The sequence below is a fragment of the Phoca vitulina genome, unplaced genomic scaffold, assembly GCF_004348235.1.
Source record: "Phoca vitulina isolate PV1807 unplaced genomic scaffold, GSC_HSeal_1.0 scaffold19, whole genome shotgun sequence".
NCBI classification, from domain to species: Eukaryota; Metazoa; Chordata; class Mammalia; order Carnivora; family Phocidae; genus Phoca; species Phoca vitulina.
In genome coordinates, this window is record NW_022589722.1 from 5,146,816 (window position 1) to 5,169,672 (window position 22,857).

At 38.2% G+C, this 22,857-nt stretch overlaps 1 protein-coding gene across 5 annotated transcripts in view; it reads right to left on the reverse strand.

Annotated features, from left to right (window-relative positions):
* ATP2B1 (ATPase plasma membrane Ca2+ transporting 1) overlaps window positions 1-22,857 on the reverse strand; it is a 126,018-nt gene that overhangs the window by 63,818 nt on the left and 39,343 nt on the right. For all 5 annotated transcript variants that reach the window (XM_032416480.1, XM_032416482.1, XM_032416484.1 and 2 more), the window contains exon 2: window positions 5,865-6,290. In XM_032416480.1, coding sequence (XP_032272371.1) covers window positions 5,865-6,072 — 208 coding nt within the window. In that variant the 5' untranslated portion in view covers window positions 6,073-6,290. The remainder of the gene's footprint in view (window positions 1-5,864; window positions 6,291-22,857) is intronic.

Consider the following 22,857-nt stretch of genomic DNA (forward strand, 5'->3'; position numbering starts at 1 on the left):
AGTGTTTTAGGTGAAGAGATAGTATTTAAGAGACCCAGGAACAAGAGTGACCTTGGCACAATAGTATTTAAGAAAACTGAAAATTCTGCTATGCCTCAAACATTGAAGAGAAGAGTTGGAAAGAAGAAACGAGATAAGAGAAGTAAGCAGGGGTCAGATCCCCCACAAGATCTGTTAACCTAAGCAAGAGGTCAGAACTTCATTCTAGGGCCAGTGCAAAACCACTACCAGCTGTAAGCAGGAAAGTGACAGGGAACATACAAGGAGACAGAAAAAAACACCAGCAAGTATGCTGTTACCTCAATTAACATAAAAGAAGTCAGTGGCCTCAAACAGGGGAGTGTGGATGCAGAGAAGCAGATACCCTTGGGTTAAGACCAATTTAGGAGTTAGGAATTCTAGGTCTTGTGACCAAGAGAATGAGAGTGGGTCAAGTCTCCTGTCAAAGTCCAGGCCACCTAAAAGATGGATAATGGTTTCAATGGAAATGGGAAAAAGAGAATATGCTTTCAGAACAGAAAGTCTGGAAAAGTTGCGAAAATAAGATGTCTATAATGAATCAAGTCTTCAGGCCCAAATTTTGGGGTAAAAATCTGGACTAGAGCTACAAATTTAGAAACCACCAGCATCCAGATGATGTGTGCAGTCTTAGGAGTATATGACATCACCCAAGGAGTGCAGATAAAGAGGAGGGTGTGGAGATGAACTGAAACCTGAGGCCCACCAACATCTAAAGGAAAGCACAGAAGGCTGATACACAACTGGCCAGATAGGAAGAAAGAAAGCCCTAAGAATCCAGTATTATGAAAGCCAGAACAGAACAGTTTAAAAAGGAAACATAGGGGCGCCTGGCTGGCTCAGTCGGAAGAGCAGGCAACTCCTGATCTTGAGACCTTGAGGTCATGTGTTTGAGCCCCATGTTGGGTATAGAGATTACTAAAATAAAAAATAAAAAGGAAATATGTCTATTGCACTCAAAAAACGAAACTTAAAAAAAAAAAAAACAACACTCTAGCGCTATGCTACTTCAAACTCTAAAAGTACAACTTTACGTATATGCAACAAAGTTAGGAGTAGTCAGTGTTACAACTATCTTCAAAAAATGCATAAGCAATGAAACTAGTGACCTGAACAGGCATTAAATTAAATGTATAATTCTCTATTACAGCAGCAATAAATTTCTAGGACAAGATCATGCAGGATTATCAATATAAAACCCTTGTTGGTAACTCTATTAAGTATTAAAATATACATGGCTGGCATACCGTGGCGATGGAAATCCTTGCTGAGTGCCTGAAAGAGCTGTGCCAACCGGTATAACCAAGCACATCCATCAGGGCATCAGAGGATTCTTGCGGTAGCCTATAAGTCAACAATGATTCATGCTGGGCAAAGGGCTGTTTGTTTTTTTTTTACAGAGTTAAAATAGATTTCCATGTGTGAATATTAGTTTTATTATATTACATCATGAAGACCTGGTCAAAGCACACCATTACTAACAGCCTTACTTCCAGGAGTGCAAATATAAACTGCCATCTGAAACATTATGGAAACATTAGTCAGCCAGGGACAATTACTGTTGACTTTACCCTGCTTCCTACCACATAACTCTTTTGTTTCTTTCTACCACTGTTTCCTTTTCTTATTCCCTTTGCTTTTTTCCCTCTTGCACCTAATTTTAGCAACTACCACTTAAAAAGCTTGGTGTCTCATTCACTTTCCTGCCCCTTTACAAGGCCACGAAGCCATCCATGCCTCTTACAGAATACCACTCAGTAACCGTCTTTAATTGGTACGCATTCACTGTTATCCTTTATTTAGTGCAGTACTACTGAATGATAAACATGATACCAGCGTAGAGATCTACATTCTAGAAATCTCATTATTAGACAGTCTACTCTACCACCCAATATAAAATATAACATAGATAACATAGGAACACATTAAAATGGAAAAGATACCAAAAGCTAGTTTAGAAATAAAAGGATCAAGAAATAGGATTTACAACAGGAATAAGGAAGTCAATAAAGATAATGAAAAAAACCACAGGGATAACTGTATGCAGTTAGGATGTTGTAAGTAATTCTGTCGTAAAAGTATACTCTTGGATTCTGAGGAGTCTAAGATAGGTGCTTGCTCTAACAGATAAAGATGAAATATGAAGTGACAAGTCTCGATTTCAGTTAACCTCAAAATTTATACTTCCAATTCTTTTAAGAGTAAAGATGGTTAAGTTTTTAATATGAAAATCACATCTGGCTCAAAACACTTCCTATTGATCAGTACACATAAAGTATGCTTCAAATCCATTTAAAGGAGTACTCTGGGGGAAGACAAGCAGTAAATTAGCAGGACAAATAAGGAAGCTCACAAATACAACTTCCTGAACAGGGCATATTTTAAAAGGACTAATTGATCAACAGAAGCCTTATGAAACTCAAAACTTTTTTCACCATGAAATTCCTGCCAACAAAAATTACTATCTGAGAACACAGAACACAGGTACCTTTTTGTCAACATTCTCAACTTTTCTGCAAGTTGCATGAACTGAACTTATATAACAGGCAATACAATAATAGGGGTTAAAAGCATGTTCTCTGAAGCTAGAATGTCAAGGTCTGAATCCCTACTCTGGCACTTAAGAGCTGTGAGACTTTGGGTAAGCGGATTAACCTTTTTGTGTTGTGGATTCTTTGGTTGTAAAAAAGGGTGGATAAAATGAGTTAATATTTGTAAGTGCTAGCAACAACCAATCTGACACAAAAAGTGTTAACTATGTGTTACCTTATTTTTGTTGTAGCTGCTTTTAAAAGATGTCTTAAGTTGTTCTTCCTCCAGACTTTATAGCAATCTAATACCCACATCCCCAATATTTCTGATTTTCCTTTTCCACTCATTTTTCCCTTAAGCACACATCACTAATACACTACACATTTCACTTAGTTGTCCTGTAAATTTGTCTCCCCCTTGTAAAAATAAGTCAGGGATTGTTTTATTCATTAAAGTATATGCCCAGCCAAGAAAAGTAACCTCCACTGAGCAGATACAATATCCCAGCAATTCTAAGGTGCACATATTCTTACATTGTATTAACACTGTTAAAATAGGGATGTAATTTAATTATACACTTACAATCATCTTACAATTAAAACTGCCAACACTAATTCTTTTTTTCTTTTAGAGGGTATATACATACCATATATGGCAATTAACAACGTAGATCTGATGAAAGACTATATGTCAATGAATGAATTAATGAAAGAAAGAATTAAAGAAACAGATAAACTTCATTTTACTTAAATCAAAATTTACGGTCTTTAAAGAATCATTTTAATCCTATTTTCCCTGACTGTAAGCAGGTTATACTAACAAAAGAGTACTTATTGTCTGGATCATTTTCTTGAGCATACAAACTCCTAGCTGATTATCCCTGATGATGATTTATTTATTATCATTTGCCTAGTTATCAGCAACAAAATATTTCATTAGCTTTCTGAATAATACTTCGAAATTAAACTGAAACTATTCCTCTGGTAACAATAGTCCTATGGAGGCTGTGGCTGTTTTTATTTAATCTTACAACTGTAAACACAAATATATAATGCTTAAAATGGCTTTTTCACATTCTTTAGAAGAATATTTCAAAATGACAAACCGTTCATATATAACCAGTGAAGACAAAAGTTTGTACAAATTTTAACAAAAATTCACAATATGAGGAAGATGAGCAAGAATTTTCTAAGAATAAAAGAGGGGAAAATATTTCATGTATTATTTGACAGCTCAAAGCAGCAACAATGCACATCAAATTTTGAGCGTTAAGTGAATATTTCTAAAGATCATCCACAGCTTCCATCATGCTGTAAGAAAGGTACATAACCATCCCCTCCCCAAATTTTAAACGTACTACAGTAAATGCAAAATTTTTCAGACTTCACTAATTAAACCAGAATCAATGTAAGGAGTACTGCCCAAAATAACAACACAAAAGAAACTGCAGTGCAAACTAATGAGAATCACGTCTTTAAAAATAAGAACAGACCATATAGGGGTGTTTAGTTATTAGAAGACAAGATTTTTGATTAACTAGAGGGAAATGCAGGTAAGTGATCTGAAGGTGAAGTTCAGTATCAATTTTATGAACAAACTATGTTGTTATATTGAGGGCTTTTTAATGGTAGCATTTCCTAACAATTTGGTGGCATGAAACACCCAACAATTAGGTTTCAGGTTAAATGTAGGAAGTACATAGAGTTGAATTAATCAATCTACCAGCTGAGAACAACATATCAATGTACAAGTCTCTAAAAGGGATATAAAGTGAGCTAGTATTTCAAAATGGGTTTGCATAATGAACAAGCTACAAACTTTGTCAAATCACTATCTGTTAAAGTCCATGGGTCTGTTCCTGATTCCTAAAATTTACACCAACAACAGGGATCCCCGCTACCTTAAAACGGTACAACATACTAAGGTATAACTAAGAAGTCCACGTTTCTAGTAGTTCTGACTTAGGGAAAAGATCCAGGAAATACAGAAGACTTAACAGACCTTGCAGGAAAAAGAACATACTCCAAGTGATCAAGGAACCCTTTTCAGGCATGTATGAATACGGATACTGGCTTCCTCAAGATTATGCCACCTCAGAAAAATTAGTTACCTACCATTAAAACAATTAAGAATTCAAATAATGATTTTATACACACACACACACACACACACACACATTTAAAGAATTTTTGATGTGATTTAAAAATGTTTAGCAATTTTGGAGGTAACTTTTGGCTATTACTCTAAATTTTATCACAAGTAGTATGGCATGGCATAAGATCTATTAAAAAAAAGTTAAAAACATTTTTGGGGGCACTTGGCTGGCTTAGTCAAAACAGCACGCGACTCTTGATCTCGGGGTTGTGAGTTCAAGCCACATGTTGGGTGCAGAGATTACTTAAAAATAAACAAACTTAAAAAAAAAACCCATCTCTACAAAATTTCTCTGAAACCTGCTTTGGAATATGTAAATATACTTTAACTTTTAACATTAATAATTTCCCATCCTTACTAAAATAAAATACAATCACCAAACATTCATCATCATGTATCCTCCTCCCGCCTTTGTAATTTGGAAAAGCCTTTCTGAAACTTCCTAACCGTAATTTTCTATTCAACAAGATGAATGTATAAAAGGTCATCTATCTCCAACCATTTCAAAGACCATAATGCAATGAAGTTATAATGACTTTTCCTTTATTCTCAAAAAGAAACTTACTACAAATTGAGAATTATGAAACTGAAGACTTCTTTGAACACAGGGAAATTGAACTTAATTCTAAGACCGAAAATTAGTTTTAATCAAAGGAAATGTCTGCTAGGTAAAAAGAAAAAAGAATTGGCATCTAATCTACTCCATTTGCTAAAGGACCTTCTGAACTAATTTATTAAAGTTTAGGTTAAAAACAACTTGGTCAGCTACTGGCAGTGACAACTATTTCAAGCCACCTTATAAAATAAAGGATAAGTGAGCAGGGTTTATTTCCACTGAATCCCCTGGGGGCTACCCCGCCTGGTTCCATTCTCCATAGCTCCAGTGGAAAAGCAATCTTGTTATTGTAAACAAGCAGCAACAATATGCACAACAGTACTAAATATTTCCTCCCATCAACCTAAAATGTATACATTTGCAACATTATTTCTTGATCTAAAGTTACTTTAATTGTACCAATCTGAGAACTAATCCACTTTAATGTCACTAAAATTATGATATAATCATACATTAACCAAGACAATATATACAGGTTTATTTATGAGCCAAATTTACAGCACTCTCCATACAAAGAGCTAAAAACAAACATAATACAGCTCACCTTCATTGGGAGATGTTTTCAACCTGCTGCAAATTCCATAGACGTCTCCATAGCTTTCCTGTATTTTTCGTAATGCATCTGTAGACCTGAGCTCCATGAGAGCCCGCAGCTCTGCGAGCGTGATTCCAAAGTCTCCATCGTGATTAGCTTCCTTCAAAGAGTTTTTTACTCCGCTATATGCAAGTGAGTTGTTTGCCATGTCGCCCATTACAAGTATAATTTATTAGGAGGAAAATGTTTCCCAAAAGACTCTAATTTTCACTTGATGTATTTCCAAGATGAAAATCTTTTAAATATGAAAATCTTTCTTAAACCAAACACTCATGGTATGACTTTATACAGCAGCATCAGCAGCATTTCCCAGAGAAGTATCTTGACCTTTGGCCCATGACTAGTTTCTTCATATCAATCATGAGATGTACACATCTGTAAGAAAATATTAAAAAGTTAATAAAATCTTTCATAGCATTATGCATACAAGCATATTTTCTAATCGTTCAGTAGCTAATCAAAGTACATCATTTAATTATAAAAATATTTTAACTGTAGTCTCATGCCTTTAAAGTGTTTTGCATGACAAAAGATCAAAGTATAACTCCTAAATAAAACTGTATTTCAAGACATTAGATCTCACCATTATTAAATGAAACTGCATTTCACATGACTGAATTTTATGTTCCATTCAGTATCACTGTTATTAATAGTGATCACTCAACACTTACATTCCAAGCACTATTTCTTTAAATTCATCCTCTCATTTATCATCACAATTTAATCCCATGAGGTGTTATTACTCCTTAATCTACTGAGAAGAGTAAGCCTCAGAGAATTTGAGGAGCTTCTGCACAGCTAACAAATTCCTAAAAACATGGATGAGCAGGGATGTCTCCAAACCATGTTCCTTCTAATACACAGACGCTTCTCTCCAAACCTTTCATACAATATAGACCCTGTAAGGGCAAAAAACACAACAAATATGCTTTCCTGCAATTCTCCTTGGCCACTCTGTACCACCATCTTTTTGACTTTCTAAAACTATCTTCCACCATGACTTCTGTCATATGTTACCACCTCAGGTCTTCCCTTGACCACCTATCCCAAGAAAATCTCTACCCCTTATCACTCTTTGTCGTTACTCTATTTCTTTGCTGGCCTTTAAGTATTATGTAAAATTACTTTGTTCATTTATTTGTCAGGTGTGCCCATTAGTGTATTCTGGGAATCTAGAACTGTACCAGGCACATGGTAGACATTCGGTGTTTAAGCAATAAATGGATGCATTACTTTAATTTTCCCTATAATACTTCCAAGTTCTCCTTGTACTGTAAGCCACCTAAAGATGAGTGTTCAATTCTCGTCTCCATCTATGTCGTTTAATCACCTCAATGTTAACATGGCCAACACTGGTTTCACCTTTTTTCTTTTCAAAGATTTTATTTGAGAGAGAGAGAGAGACAGAGTTCACAAGCAGGGGAGTGACAGAGGGAAAGGGAGAAGCAGGCTTCCTGCTGAGCACGGAGCCCGACGCAGGGGCTTGATCCCAGGACCCTGGTATCATGACCTGAGCCGAAGGCAGATGCTTAACCAACCGAGCCACCCAGGTGGCCCTGCAACACTGGATTCATCTTATTCCCTAAGTAGAGAACTCCCTTCCTCAATCACCATTATTCTAATCACCTGGGCTTGAAATTGTAAGTTATCTTTGATTCCATCCACTTCAGCTTCAGAGTTAATTCTTCCTTTGAAAAGCCCCTTTTATATAGCGCTTTTCTTTCCGATCTTCGAGTCCCTCCCTCCACAAATTATAATCACCACCACCCCCCCGCCCTGGTTCTCTCTCATTCTAATTTTTCCTTTATCCAGAGGTGTAGAGCATTTTGCTGCTACATTTAGTTTTTAAAACAGGCATAATGCCACTATACCTAAACTTACAGGGTGAAAACACAGTCCTATTGCTCATGCCTGTGTAGCACTCAAACCCAAGCTCTATTTACCTACTCAATTTCTCTCCTTCCCCAAATACCCCACTCCCCCATATTTAATAAAATGCTCAATGACTGGGAATTAGAAAAGATTACTGGCAAGCGCAATTACTCTTCATCTATTAAATTGTTATGAGGATGTTTGCAAATCATGGTATGTGGTTCTTAAACTTCAATATGCATCAAAATCACCTATAGGTGATTAAAATACAGATGGCTGGGTCTCACCTCCAGAGTTTAAATTCAGTAGGATTAGGATGGGTTCCATCATTTGCTTTTCTAACAAATTCCCAGGTGATACAGATGCTATCAGTCCAGAGAGCACACTGTGAGAACCAGTGGATAGGAATGTGGGTTAAAAACTTTAAATTCATACCAGGTGGTTGAAGAAAATTTGCTTGCCTTGGGTTAACTGTGCAAGGATGTGATAGCTATAGATTCTGTAAGACATTTTTTTTCATTGCCTGCTTCCTCCCACTTCACAAATTCCTCTTGCTTGCCCAATTATTACCAATTTTACTCATATCCGAGGCAAAGTGGGCTCCCTCCTACTCACACATCAATTATTATAATAACCTAACTCCAAAAACTAGAGAGGGTGGTTATTTGATAATCTCCCTGAGTTTCCACCTCCAAAATCTGCTGGTATCTGAGTATCACACCAATCCTAAAGTAAGTTATTACTGTTCAAGAGAAAAAATAATTAAGATTCCTAAGTCTGTGTGTATGTCATCAGTCTTCTGGTTTTCTCCACAAAGAAGAATTTTCCTCAATGGTAGCTTCCTATCCCATCAATTACCACCTGAGGTAAAATAAGCAGCCTCCCAGATTCTCCAAGAGCAACTAGACATATGTAGTTTCTTCACCTTTCTGCCTTCTTTTGGGGGCCAGATTTCTGTAAAACTCATACATTCTTGGTCTGAGTTATTAGGGTGGGGACAGACCCCCAGGTTAAAAAAAAAACAAAACACAAACCTGCTCCTGTTCAAAGTGCCTTGGATGGGGTAATGAACTGATTAGTTTTGGGTTCAACTGTAGGGCTTCATTGTTTGTCACACAAAACCCAAATCCTCCGTTTCAGCTTCTGTCAATATGAAAACTAGTATTTTTATTCCTCTCTGCCAATCGTTGTCTTTTCTCTTGACAGAATGCAAGCATGAGAAAGGGGTGTTACTTATGGGGTTCTCTTGAATTTCTCAACAATAAGGATACATAATAGAGCTAGGATCTGAATTTCTATATGTGACTCGAAAGCCATGCACCTCCCACTATACTGCCTCGACTTTATGTCTTCATGTTTATTAGGTTCAAAGAGAAACTGTCATAGGTCAAAAAACAGTCAAATAATACCAAATGTACCAGGTTATATAATAAAAGCAGAATTCAAGACACTGTAGTGGTTGTTATTTGCCAATTCAGCATCCTTTCCCCCACTTTTCAGCAATAGTCCTTTTGTTTAGGGATCTGCCCTAGATGGGCTCTCAAGGTAGTACCCATGAGGTTCCCTCCCACATCCAAACATTTCCCTGGCCATAATGATAACTGGTTCAGGAATGTGCATATGACCCAACAAAGGCCAAAAGGCAGGAAGGAGGCTTCTGCTGTGACTCTGGGGCAGAGACTTGTCTCTTCTTACTGAATTTAAATCTGAGATGTGGCAACCCTCTGCAAATGGATCCAAAAGGGAAGGAGAGACAGAGGGAGGAAAGGAGAGAGGCAAGGAATGTGCCTGTCTGTGCTGGATCATTTGAGCCCCTTGGTCAATCAGTGTCTCAAGTCTGTCCTATTCCTTGATTTTCTTGGTAATTTATCAATAAATTCCCTTCTGGGGTTGAATTTTCTACCACTGTGCAAGCACATAGCTTTGATAAGTACATGATTACCAATTATGTCCAGTTCCCCCACTGTTTAAAGAAAGAGAAATCCAAGCAAAAGCACCAAATGCAAACAAGCCACTTTCCAAAAGTGGACTATCTGAATTTACAATTACCTACAAGTTATATACATCAGGCCGTTGTGTATTTCTAGATTGTCTATAGCCTCCTCCACTATTTTCCTCCCTATCCACTTTCAACCCTCCATTCACTTAAGTAGTGGGTTCACAAAAATGCTTAGGACAACAAAAAAGTTTTGTTTTTTATTTGTTAGGTACAAAATCACAATCATGACGGGGACACACTATTTGGGACTGAGATATAACAGAAAGTAGAATATGTTTTTGCTTCTCTGTGTTGTCTAAAAGATTTGATCTTCCATTTGAAAAGTTTAAGGAGAAATCTTCTTATGTGGAAGCTGAGGCCCCCAAAGAGGGGGATTTCAAAGAAAACACACAGCTACTCTCTGGAGGCCTCTTGGTCTACATAACTTATCCCTGAATACCGAGATGACATCTCCGGTCAAACCACTATTGGTAGTCTTTGAGGGATTAAGGAAAAAGAAAGAGGTAGTTTCAGACTGGGGTTAGGCAAAAACAGTTTTTAAAAAGAAGGATTAAGATGGATTCCAACTGACACATAAGCTTTACTAGGAATGAGCAGGGCCCTCCATAGATGACCAAAAATGACTGCAAGGTCCTAGTAGTGAGTGAAGCTCATAAGGAGATAGCTTTGTTAATTACAATTTCAATTCCTTCTTTCACAAAAACACTTGACTTGTACATCATGAAATGGTTGTATGGACGTTATCTAGACTCAACAATGATAACCACAAAAAACTGCATATCAGAAAAACTCAAAGAAATGCAGGGCAACAGTTAAGTAAGTTATGGGATGAAATATGAAGCTGGATGAAATTCGGAGCTCTAAAAATATAGTAACATGAGATTCTTGCAGACAAGATACAAAACATATGCTCTTATAACTAAGTGTATTATAACAAAGAGGAACAAACTGGAAGGCATTACTAGGTTTCTAATTCCTGACTTCTAAACCATTGTTGGTGATTTATAAACACAGAAGTTATGTTTCTCCAATCTGTAGATGGCTTGAAGTTAGCTAGGTAAACCGGCAAATGTTAGATGACAGAATCAGGATCCAGAAGGACAGGCAGGAATGAGAGGATACACTTCAATTGTTATAAACTGCTCTAACTTGATGTTAGTTAACATGATGTAAATGCTTTCCACTGGGCCCCCAAGAGAATATGTTCTTAGGCAGCAGTGACAGGAGCCTAACACCCATAAAGATAGGTAACAGACTATTCTGCTTTGCCTTGGACAAATACACCAATAAGATTACCGGCCTATCTATAAAATACAGAGACAAAAACAGTACCCACGTCTTTAAACGTGTTAACATATGTAAAACTATTTGAACCTAGCCTGGCAAAGAGTTAATGGTAAACACGTCAGCTATTTTTTATTAAGAATATTTGCAGATACATTCTGCAGAGAATAACCCTGCTCTCCTCAGATGAGGACTGCCCAGCCACTTCAGATGAGGAATGTTTAAAGAAATAACATTTCTAAACCTAGAGGAAAAGAGGATTCTGATGATAGCCTAATATAAAAGAAGCTTTGCTATACAGATAAAACATATGATGACTGAATATATCAAAAAGAGTGATGAATGAAAGACTTTTATTTGTATTATACATAACAGGCCTACTGGGCTTTGCATTGGTCCAGTGTGAACCACCATGGACTACGTACTGTACAACAGAGAACGCTGGAGTCAGGAAACCAGTGCATTGAAGAAATGGAGGAAATTTAGGGAAGGAATGACTTGTGATAGCAACTTCAAACATTTGAAGTTTTATATTAGAAAAGGGACTAGAAGTATTTTGTGGCATACTGAAGGACACAAGTAGAATGAAAGGAAAGAAAGCTACAGAGAGGTAGTTTTTGGATACATAAAGCAGAATTCTGTAACAAGTTATCAAAATCTGGAATAGGTCTGTAACAGTTAATTTTAAGGCAACATGACTGGATCACAGGGAGCTCAGATATCTGGTTAAACATTATTTCTGTGTGTACCTGTGAAGGTGTTTCTAAATGAGGTTAGCATTTGAACAGGTAGACTAAGTGAAGCAGACTGGGGGCATCACCCAATCCATATAGGGCCTGAATAGAACAATACCTGCGAGGGAATTTGTACCACCTCTGAGCTGAGACATCAATCTTCTGCCCCCAGACTGAAAGTGACACCACTGGTTTTCCAGGGGCTTTATAGTTTGCAGAAGGCAGATCGTGGGACCTCTCAGCCTCCATAAATGCCTGAGAAAATTCCTCATAATAAATCACTATATGTATCTATTTCCGATTGGTTCTGTTTCTCTGGAGAACCCTGACTAATAAAGGGCCCCTGGGTCAGAGAAAACTCTCTAGCCTTGGAGCTGATCACACAAGATACTAAAAGAATTATATGGAAGAGTGCTCAACACCTGAAGACAGCCCATGCCCTGTTGGTGACAACTCTAATCTTTAAAAACCCATTCCTACTTTAAAGGTGACTCCACTGGCTGAATGCAGTAAGCATGCTTTATACACATACACAACTGACTTCCTGTTCAGCACTCCATTCTCCATTGATTCTGTTTAGTTTTTTTAAAAAAGACTCCTTTAGGCAAGATTACTTCAAAGACAACAAACCCCCCCCCCCCCCCGGGGGGCTATTATTCCTTGAATAGAATGTATGAAAGATACCATCTAATTTGAAGATCTGCTAATTGCAGTCACAAGCTTAGGAAAGTCATGTGATTAATTTCAATCCCAAATTTAAACAAATTGGATATAAATCAAAAGTAATGTATTAAAGGCGCCTGAGTGGCTCAGTCGTTAAGCGTCTGCCTTCGGCTCAGGTCATGATCACAGGGTCCTGGGATCGAGCCCCGAATCGGGCTCCCTGCTTGGCGGGAAGCCTGCTTCTCCCTCTCCTCTCCCTCTGCTTGTGTTCCCTCTCTCGCTGTGTCTCTCTCTGTCAAATAAATAAATAAAATCTTAAAAAAAAAAAAAAAAAAAAAAGTAATGTATTTGTTAGAAGCCAATTCTTTCTTTTAAACTTTGATTAGCCTCTTAAAATGTCTTTTGAATCAACTAGCTAGAGAGTCCCAAGTACTCTTAATTTTTTTCAAATTACTCCCAATTCACAATGAAATTTCAAAACATAAAAAGTTGTAGTCCTAAATCTTACTCTTCAAATTTCTAATACTTACAGATTTTGTAGCTACTTCAGTACATAAAGTTACTTTTATTTCATATACTCGTTCCCAAAAATGTTCAAACAGTTTTCTTAAGGTATCCATACTGAAATAGCTCAATGAAATGTCTTTGGTTTTCATTTGATATACTAAAATAACTTAAATGTTAAGTCAGATTTCTATTTACTAGCTCTAATACATCTCAGTAAATTTAAAAAAATAAAAAATTAGTATTTATAAAGGTTCTTAATGACTGAATTTTATAGGAACACAAATTATGGATCTGGGGTTTTAAAAATAAGCTAAAGCTAAAGACAGATTTTTATTCACTTAGTAAGAGAACTGTTTAAAGTTTCTACATCAAAATAAAATACTAACCATAAACAAATTTTAAAAAGCTAACATCCTGTTAAAAAATGGTTACAAAGGAAAGAATCATAGAATTTAATGGCTAAAAGGGATGCTGATCAAATCCAATTGCTCATTTTATAGCCAATGAAATCTAACACACATAATCATCTACTTCCAAAAAGAATAAAGATGCTTATAATAAAAGAAAGCAAACATTAAATACTCACAAAATCATTAAAAACAAGAGTAAAAGACCAAAACTTAAGTCATAGGGTAAATCATAATTTCACAGGTTGTAAAGAGGCTACTACCACGGACAAAGGTGTCATTGTACTTCAAAGTGGACAACATTTGACTGACAAAAAGCTAAAAATTGCTTTTGACTACAGCCTTTGAGAACACTCAAGAATCTCCATTTTCTTAGATTTTTTTTTTTCTTTTAACATAAAAATTAATCCAACTTCCTTTGTAGACAAGTAGATGGTGAGGAGAGGGATAACTAGCTTTTCTAGCTGTTTCTCACTGTGGCTGCTATCAGCATATTATTGTCAGCACTATCTCATAAATTAAGAAATCCATCCCAGCCCACACTGCCCCACCCTACCCATTAGATAATAGCAGTGACCTTCAGTCCTCAGGCAGGACAACCTAAAACTCACCACCTTAAATGTCCCCTGGAAGTTCGCTGAACTGTAGAACTACTACATAACTAAGCCTAAATTTAGGCCCATTAAACTTAAGTTTACTTAAAGAGAAAAACCATGCCTTATTCATCTTTGATCTCTGTATCTTACCAAGAGGTACTATGATCATTCAAAATATAGTCACTTTCTACAGAAAAAAGAAAAGCATTACCCTGATTCACACCCTACAAATGTAAAGTGGATTAACAATTAAAACAATTTTTAATTAGAAATGATAAAAATGTAGTGTAACTACTAAATATTAAAGCGCTGACATGTAATATCAGATTAATGGCAGAAAAAGAGGATGAGCTATCAATACCATGCATATCAAAGAGTAGATACCTCAAGATCACAAAAGGTCATGTTTCTTTTACAAAGTTTTGTTACGCTCAAGTTATTTCATTAAAATGCTCCAAAGAACCAAGGGATAACTCATTTTTAATGTTCTCTGAACTCACATTTTTTATTTTTTAAGAGGCTTAAAGAAAGCATACACAGTGCACAAAGGAACATAAAGACTACAAAACCTGTTTAGAAAAGTAATTTATATCAGGTGAGGAAAGAATGATAAACAAGATTAAATTCACCAAACGTGATTTCAGTTTTATAGAACTGATAAAACAGAAAATAAACATTGTCTACAATGTCTGATTTATAAGTCTCACAGGATTCATAAATACCGTCGCTGTGTCTGAGTTGACTAAAATTAGTCTCTCTCCCCTCAGTAGATTACTTACCATCTACTAGACTCTTCCAGAGGCAAAGACTAAGTACACCACTTTGAAGGGCAAGCTGCAGCTGCTGTCAGTGATAAATTCAGCACCACCACTTTGGCAAATCTCTCAGGGTGGGCAACAAGTAGATTAGAATAGTGGAGGCACTAATTTGTTCTTCTATTGTAGCTTTTAACACACAGCAGCAATGATTTGTTTACCTCTCTGTCCTCCCCAGTGAACTGTGAACTCAAGGCAGGATTTGTGGCGTTTAATTTTAACCCCTAGCACTGGCTGGAATACAGTAGATGCTTAATGTCTATGTTTGATACTTAAGCTAAAAATCAATCTGAAAACCAGATTTTATAGTAAACAAGGACAATTTAAACAGAGCAAAACAAAACCTCATAACCGTTATGTTTAAAATAATATGCTAGGCACAAAGGGTTAGTCAAGAGAAAGTCACAGCATTCAAGGACTTTCAAACCACCTTGATATGTAACATATACAAATACAACTTTCCTTTAAATCCTTCCAGACAGTATCAGTTAAAAGGTATTTAAAGATTTTCAAATGAGGGCGCCTGGGTGGCTCAGTCGTTAAGCGTCTGCCTTCGGCTCAGGTCATGATCTCAGGGTCCTGGGATCGAGTCCCACATCGGGCTCCCTGCTCAGCGGGAAGCCTGCTTCTCCCTCTCCCACTCCCCCTGCTTGTGTTCCTGCTCTCGCTATCTCTCTGTCAAATAAATAAATAAAATCTTTAAAAAAAAAAAAAAAAGATTTTCAAATGAGCTATACAATACATTGCTCCATAGCAATGACTTTTAACCAAGGTCCTAGATCCTTGAGGCTATGAAAATAATGCTGAGTTTCAGTATTTCATAAAGCCTGCAGTAAATGATACATTTACCTGAGAAATAGTTTGTTAGGATTACCCACGCTAAATTAAAGTTATACCAAATCAATACGGTAAATCAGGTTAGCAACTAGATCTAAATCAGACATTAAAATCTTACCACTTAGGGTCATCGGATTAAGAAAATCCTCAACACTGAATCTACCACCCTTTCTGAAATTTGCTATTTCTACTTCATCTTTAGCTCAAAGATAAACCCACGTCACTCAGGCTTCTTCTCCTGGGCTGCACTGAAACTAGTCTTCAAGGTGACCGCTGACTCCTCTTGTTCTAAATCTAAGGGACATATTTTGTCCTTCTTATCTAACCTGACAACCTTTGCCACTGCTAACCATTCCCTCACTCTTGAAATGTTCTGCTGCCTTAATTTCTCTGATGCTCCATTTGAGTTCCCACCACACTACCATCTCTGGCTGCTTGTTTTCATTTTCCACTGCTTGTTCCTATTCTTAACAATTGTCAAGGGAGTCAGTGGGGAGGGGCTGGGTGGCATTGCAGGCCTGACCATAATTGTTTTCATGTTTTTAGTGAGAGCATGAGATCAGTTTATAGATAATAATTAAAATTTATTTGCATGTGCATTTACAAGGTTTATTTTATTCTGTCTCTCATATTTCAGAATTTCACAATTTGATTAAAATAATGGTAAAACCACACTATAGCCGTCTGTCTGGCTCAGTGCAAGTGTGAATAAAATCACCTCATTTCCTTTTCCTAGCCTGAAACACAGCTCCTATTCCCGACAGCCTTTAGTTTATAAAGAAATATGTCAGCCCAAAGCAGAAGAGATTCTATAAATTGATGATTCATCCCCCTCCCTGGGGCTGTAAGACAGTTACTCTTGCTTTTGATAGCACAGATTATTTGTTTATGCCAACAAAGTATTTAATTAAACAGAGTATGTGATAAAATTTTAATGTGAATGATCCCAAACACAGGTATCTTGAAGTTCACTCTAGGCATTTCTGCTTTATGGTCAAGTCAGTTGGAGTCATCTTATCCCAAACCCTGATGATTATCCATATCTCTTAAAAGGTTGTTCTAGTTCTGCAAAGTTGTACTTCCACAGTCCAAAACCACAATCCTTCCGAATGTACCAGAACCAGGATAAACTGAAAAGTGCTGGGTCACATATGGGATTACGAAGATCATTTATATACTAATTCCACAGACTTCAGAGCAGTGGTTCTCAAACTTCAGCATGCATCAGGATCATAAAACACGATTTGCTGGGACTCCACCGCAGAGTTTCAATTCAATAGTAGATCAGGGGTAGGGCTCAAGTATTTACATTTCTACTAGCTTCTCAGGCAACAGATAAATTGATGCTATGGTACACTGCTGTGGATCAATGAGCCCTAAACTTTGGCTAAGGAACAAACTGTTGGATTATCATCTTCACCCAAAGCTCCCCGTCAATTATACAAGCAAATTACTCATAACTCCTCATTATGTTATTCTCAATCTGTATGAATAACTGAAAGCAGACCATACTCTAAAAATACTCTGTGAGCTGTTACTTTAAATTGCTTTGATTTTTAATACCAAGTATACTGACAAACACTAAAAGTAATTTCTTTCATTCAAAGAAATACGGAGACTCGTATTGTTTCATTTCGAACTTGTAAAATGATTTTAAACATCTAAAAGTATTAAATTTTAAGAGATTTAACAGAGAACTATAATTTACATACCTACCTTCTCCTACTGTCCTCCAAAATAAACTATCCTTTGTTTTCTCCTATTCTACTGTTCGATTTAGGCATTTCAAGAACTGTCCTCCTAACAGTGACAGTTTCCTAGTAAAAGGTAAGCCTCTGAAAAGCTCAAAATTAAGGGAAGTTAATTTTATGTAATCCTGTACAGCTTACCCCCAAATGTAAGAACATATTATATCTCCAGTTACATATGAGCACGAAATGTTCTATCATTTTCTAGTTTCACTGGTTTTGAGAATGTGAGCTATAGTCAAGGAAGAGATTTCTAAATTAAAACACTGTATTTTTTCCCCCTTCTGTTCAGGAGCAAGAAGGCAGTATGAACACTTGAATGTCACACCAGCTGCTCTGTCAGCCTACTCAGTCCGTAAGAGCTTCTATCCTGTCAGTTCACAAGAACCCACACTTAAATGCTTAAGGAAACAGGATGCTCATTATGTCACTGAACGAGCTCACAAAAATAAAGTTGGCAATATTTAGGGAGGCAGAACTCTTATCTGTAAATTTAACATGAGCTTTCTGTTTTCTTAATTAAAAACTGTAAATTTCAAGAATTTTTTTTATCCCAATATTTAAACAACTGAATGCAGAAATAAGGAGAGACAACACTTTCCCATTTCTTTATCTTCTTTCTCTTTATTTACATGGTTTGATAGCTGATGGTCTTTTCCAATTTCCAGCTGTAGTTACTAAAGAACAGCACATTAAATCAATACCCACTTTTGCAACACATTCGAAGATTCTGGTTGAAAAATAAGGTAAGCTATATTTTAAGAGGATGTTAGAGTTAAATCACCAAAGTGCAAAGAATAATGGAGATCAAGGAATGTGCTGAACCATAACCACTCCATCCTATCACGCTGATGATCCTTCAAGCTGGTTTCACACAGTTCCTGACCTTCATTCCAAGGATTTGATTTGTACTCTGTGACTGCTCTTCAAGGGTAGAGCCACACATTAAAAATCATCATCGTTTGGAATTGTTCTATTCTCAAGATTCTTCTCTAGTACAACTTATCTCTATTTCTCTTCATTTACACATAGCCTTCTGTACACATTCTGACCTCCAGGGTCAAAGGCAGTCAAGACCCCTTCTGATCATACTTGCCTCCCTAAAAAAGCTAAGTTCCCAATGGTCAGGGACTCCAGTTTTGCTCTTATGTCTCACTTGCTCTTTTATCCTCCCACTACTCTCTGGGCGCCTGGGTGGCTCAGTTGGTTAAGCGACTGCCTTCGGCTCAGGTCATGATCCTGGAGTCCCTGGATCGAGTCCCGCATCGGGCTCCCTGCTCGGCAGGGAGCCTGCTTCTCCCTCTGACCCTCCCCCCTCTCATGTGCTCTCTCTCTCATTCTCTCTGTATCCTCCCACTACTCTCATTTGGTTAACTGGCTACCCCTGAACAGACATACTGTCTGGCTGAGTAATGCTAGTTGAAATTTTTAAAACTGAGTTCTAAGTTCCATTGGAAACTTATTTTTCTCAATCACATATGATCCACTGATACATCTCTGTCTCCCTAGCTTGTTCCTCTTTCTATTCCAAGTCTCCTAAATTACTCCAGCTCTTGTCTCTATCCAGGCTACGAGAGGTCTCCTCCAACACCCTATCTCCTGTCCTTGCATCGCACGATTCCTTCACTTAGCTTAACCAATATTCAGATACATTCTACCACATAAAAGGCTCCTCCCTCCTCATCCCCCCAAATAAGCCTCTCCTGGATTCTGTTAACCAAGCAAGTTATCCTTCCCCACCTCACCCCCTTGCCACACCTCTTGATAAGGTCCATTCTTACTGCTTCCTGGTCACCCTTCCACCTTGAACCCTGGCAAACTGAATCTACCCTCACAGTCCTGAGCTGGCTGCCTGTGGTGATTTGATCTCTGGCTTCTTCTCAGTCCTCATCCTCTTATACACCTTTGTGTCATTTGCTAGTACTCTTCACTCGTGTCCCTTCTGTTGCTTACTTAGTTCTCCTAGGCCTCTCAGAAAATCTCCTCAGCCCACATTCCCTGGCTTTTTTTTTTTTTTTAATGGCTGGCTGAATGATTAGTCTTTTCTGTGCAGAAAAATCAGGCCAGATTTCCTCATCTACTGCTGGTTCACGTCTGACCACAAGGCCAATGCCATGAGCTGGGGCCATGATGGCAGGCTGATGTTTCAGGCTATGGGAGGCTCAAGCCCTGGCAATTTGGGAGAGAGAACTCCTTCCCTGGGACCAGTCTTATCTGACAAGGCTGGAAGCCAGGAAGGTTCATCCAGCCCACCACCTGTGACACCCTCATTATCAACTTGCCTGTTGTCTCACCAGGAGGTGACTCCTCCCAGCGGGAACTGGGAACTAAGTGGGCACTTTTTACTTCTGGATAGCACCCCAAACAGAGCCTGGCATGAAAGACAAACCCAGTGAATGATTATAGACCAGAACTGCACCAAACCTGGTGTGAAATTCTGAGAGACTGTGATTAGTTGAGAAGGAAGAAAAAGGCCGTTCCTGCTGCCAGAACAAAATACCACAGACTAGGTGGCTTAAGCAACAGAAATGGATTTCTCACAGTTCTGGAGCCTGTGAAGTCCAAGATCAGGGTGCCAGCAATTTGGTTCCTGGTGGAGGACCCTCTTCCTGGGCTTGTGGACAGCTGTCTTAAGAGCTGTGTCCTCAGGGACGCCTGGGTGGCTCAGTCGGTTAAGCGTCTGCCTTTGGCTCAGGTCATGATCCCAGGGTCTTGGGATCAAGTCCCACATTGGGCTCCTTGTTTGGCAAGGAGTCTGCTTCTCCCTCTGCCTCTGCTGCTCCCCCTGTTTGTGCTCTCTCTCTGACAAATAAAATCTTTATTTAAAAAAAAAAAAAAAAAAGAGCTGTGTCCTCAATGGTCTCTTCTGAGCCTTGGTCCAGGGCTGGGCTCACTTACGGCGGGCTCCTGGTGCTGCAACTTGCTGTGATTGGGGGGGTTGGGAGGGGCTACATAACCTTTCTGTGCCTCAGTTTCCTTTCCTCTCTTTTCATTCCTTCTTGTCGTCGTTCCTTGATCTCGTTCTCTCCGATGAAATGGAGTGCCGTGGGCCTTCTGGACTCTGGAGTGAAGGTCAGTGGGGAGCCACACCTGCCTCAGGTGGTTAGGGGGAGGGATCTACATGGGTGTGAAAACCAGATTCTCTCACTTTCCAGGGGAGCTTTCTGACCATGGGTGCAGGGTGAGGGGCCGTGCTCCCCACTAAGTCAGCTCTCCTGTGTTCCCCACCCGTCCCCTGCCCCAAGACAAAGGTCCCATTGGGGTGCCCCCAGGCGCTCCTCCTTGGCTTTTTAAAATCACTACTATTCCCTAAGTCAGGTTATCATGCAGGGATCTATCTGCAGACCTCTCTTCCCTCTTGGCAGCTGATACCACATCACGACCAACATCTAAGGCCTTAATCAAGCTCTAGGCCTATGTTTTCAACTGTTAACAGACATCTCTGAGTATCTTACAGCACAAACTCAACCACCAATATTGGTAAGTAAGCCCTATGCCCAAGACTCTTTCTTCAAGGAGTTTACAGACTAAATGAGGGATAAAGACAAATATACAAGCAAATACAATTAAGTGTTACAGAGAGCATCACAAAAGATTTGGTGAACACACAAAAGATAAAGTGTTAAATGGGTATGTGGCCTCAAGAAAGGCTTCACTGTCTAGCATACATCTAAACTGAGGCAGAATGGGGCCGGGGTGGGAAACATGTTTAATTTCCTTTTGTAGCAATTGCAAAAAGTAAAATGAAGGAATGGAGGAAGAGATTAGAAGGAGTACTTTCAAGACAGTGACAGATCCCGGGCGGCATTTAGTCTGTGAGCATCTCCCCGCTGCAGAGGTCTTCAATAGAAGAGGCTTGGATGGGGACAGCTTCGGCATGGCAGCCCTGTACCAAATCTGCACGCTTCCTCTCATCCATTTGTGGTACTGCTCTCAGACTCCCTACCTCCTTTCTTCTTTGGACAAGTTTCAAATAGCAGTCTCTTACTGTCATTTTCCCTAATGAATTTTCCCTAATAAAAGCTGGCCTCTTTCCTTTGCTTTTCTATGAACTTCTCCTTCAAGGAACAGTTAAAATGCCCTCTTTACTCTGATCCCATTACATGAAATTAGTCTATTTCTCTCTGCATCTGTAGTCTTTTTCAGATACTACAAGCATTCAATATGTACTATCACAATTACTTGTGTACATAGCTTTCCTTCTGACTGACTGGTAAGCTCTGAGGGCAGGATGGTCTTGCTCATTTCTGTATCTCCTGATGACCACACTACAGAAACAGCACCTTGCCATGGAAACTACTCCTGCAGGATAAATGAACTAAACTGGAGCACTGAAGATAGTGGGTCCTTTAGTAAGGCCCATGTGGGCACCAGCAAATGAGAATGTCCATTCCAGAGAAGCAGAGATTCTGCCAGCACTCAAGAGGATGCCAAGCCCACCACCAAACAGTAACTATTCAGCAGGTCCATAACGTCTAAGATGTTCATTCCAGCACTTTCCTGCATTTACTGAGTGACCTCAGGCAATTTACCCAGTGTTTCAGCTTCCTCATTTGTAAAATGGGGATAACACCATCTACCCTCTTAATTTTTTACAGGTTTAAATGAATTAATACATGAAATATCTTAAAATCATCCCTGTGTTTTAGTGCCTGGCAACTTAATGGTAAACACTCAATAAACTATAACTCTTATAATTAGCAGTAACAGATTTTAGTTTCCAATAAACTGTCATATTCAGCACATATTATACAATATTTAAGTTAGCCTACCAATACGGAAAAGACACATAACAGATCTGTTAAAGACATTTAATTCAGTATTTCAATGTGATGTCCTTATATATAATGACACCTAATGGTATTTAAGAATTAAAAAGCAAGAGGGCTGTATCACACATCCAGGATTTTATAACAGCTGATCTACAAACTAGATTGGTCTATTTTTAAAAAGAACAGGAGAGGGACACCCCAGAGAGAAAAAGGTTTTCTTCTTACAATTAAAATTAGATGATTAACTGTTCAAGATTCTTAGAGACTTAAAAATAACAATTAAGAAAATTAAACACCAACCTGGAAAACTTTGTGACACAATATTCATGGAGAAACACAGAAATACACATCTATCCAATTATTATAACCATGCAGAATTCACATACTATAAATAGACACGAACCAGAAAATAAGAGGAGAAAATGAGCTAATTTGTCAGAGTAACCTACAGATTATTTTCTTTCCTAAATGCTTTGGGTGTTATTTAAGAATATAATACTGAAGAATTTCTCTTCAATTGTTAGGCATTCTGACTTTGATCTATCAGCATTATATTGAAATTCCAGTGCAACAAAGGAATTTGCCAACTCTGATACTGATCCACAATGTCCTTACCAAAACTAGGAACAGTTTTTAAAGTTCTTACCTATGATCTAAGATATATCATGCACAGAATGTATACTGAACAGCAAACACTGGTGAAATAAT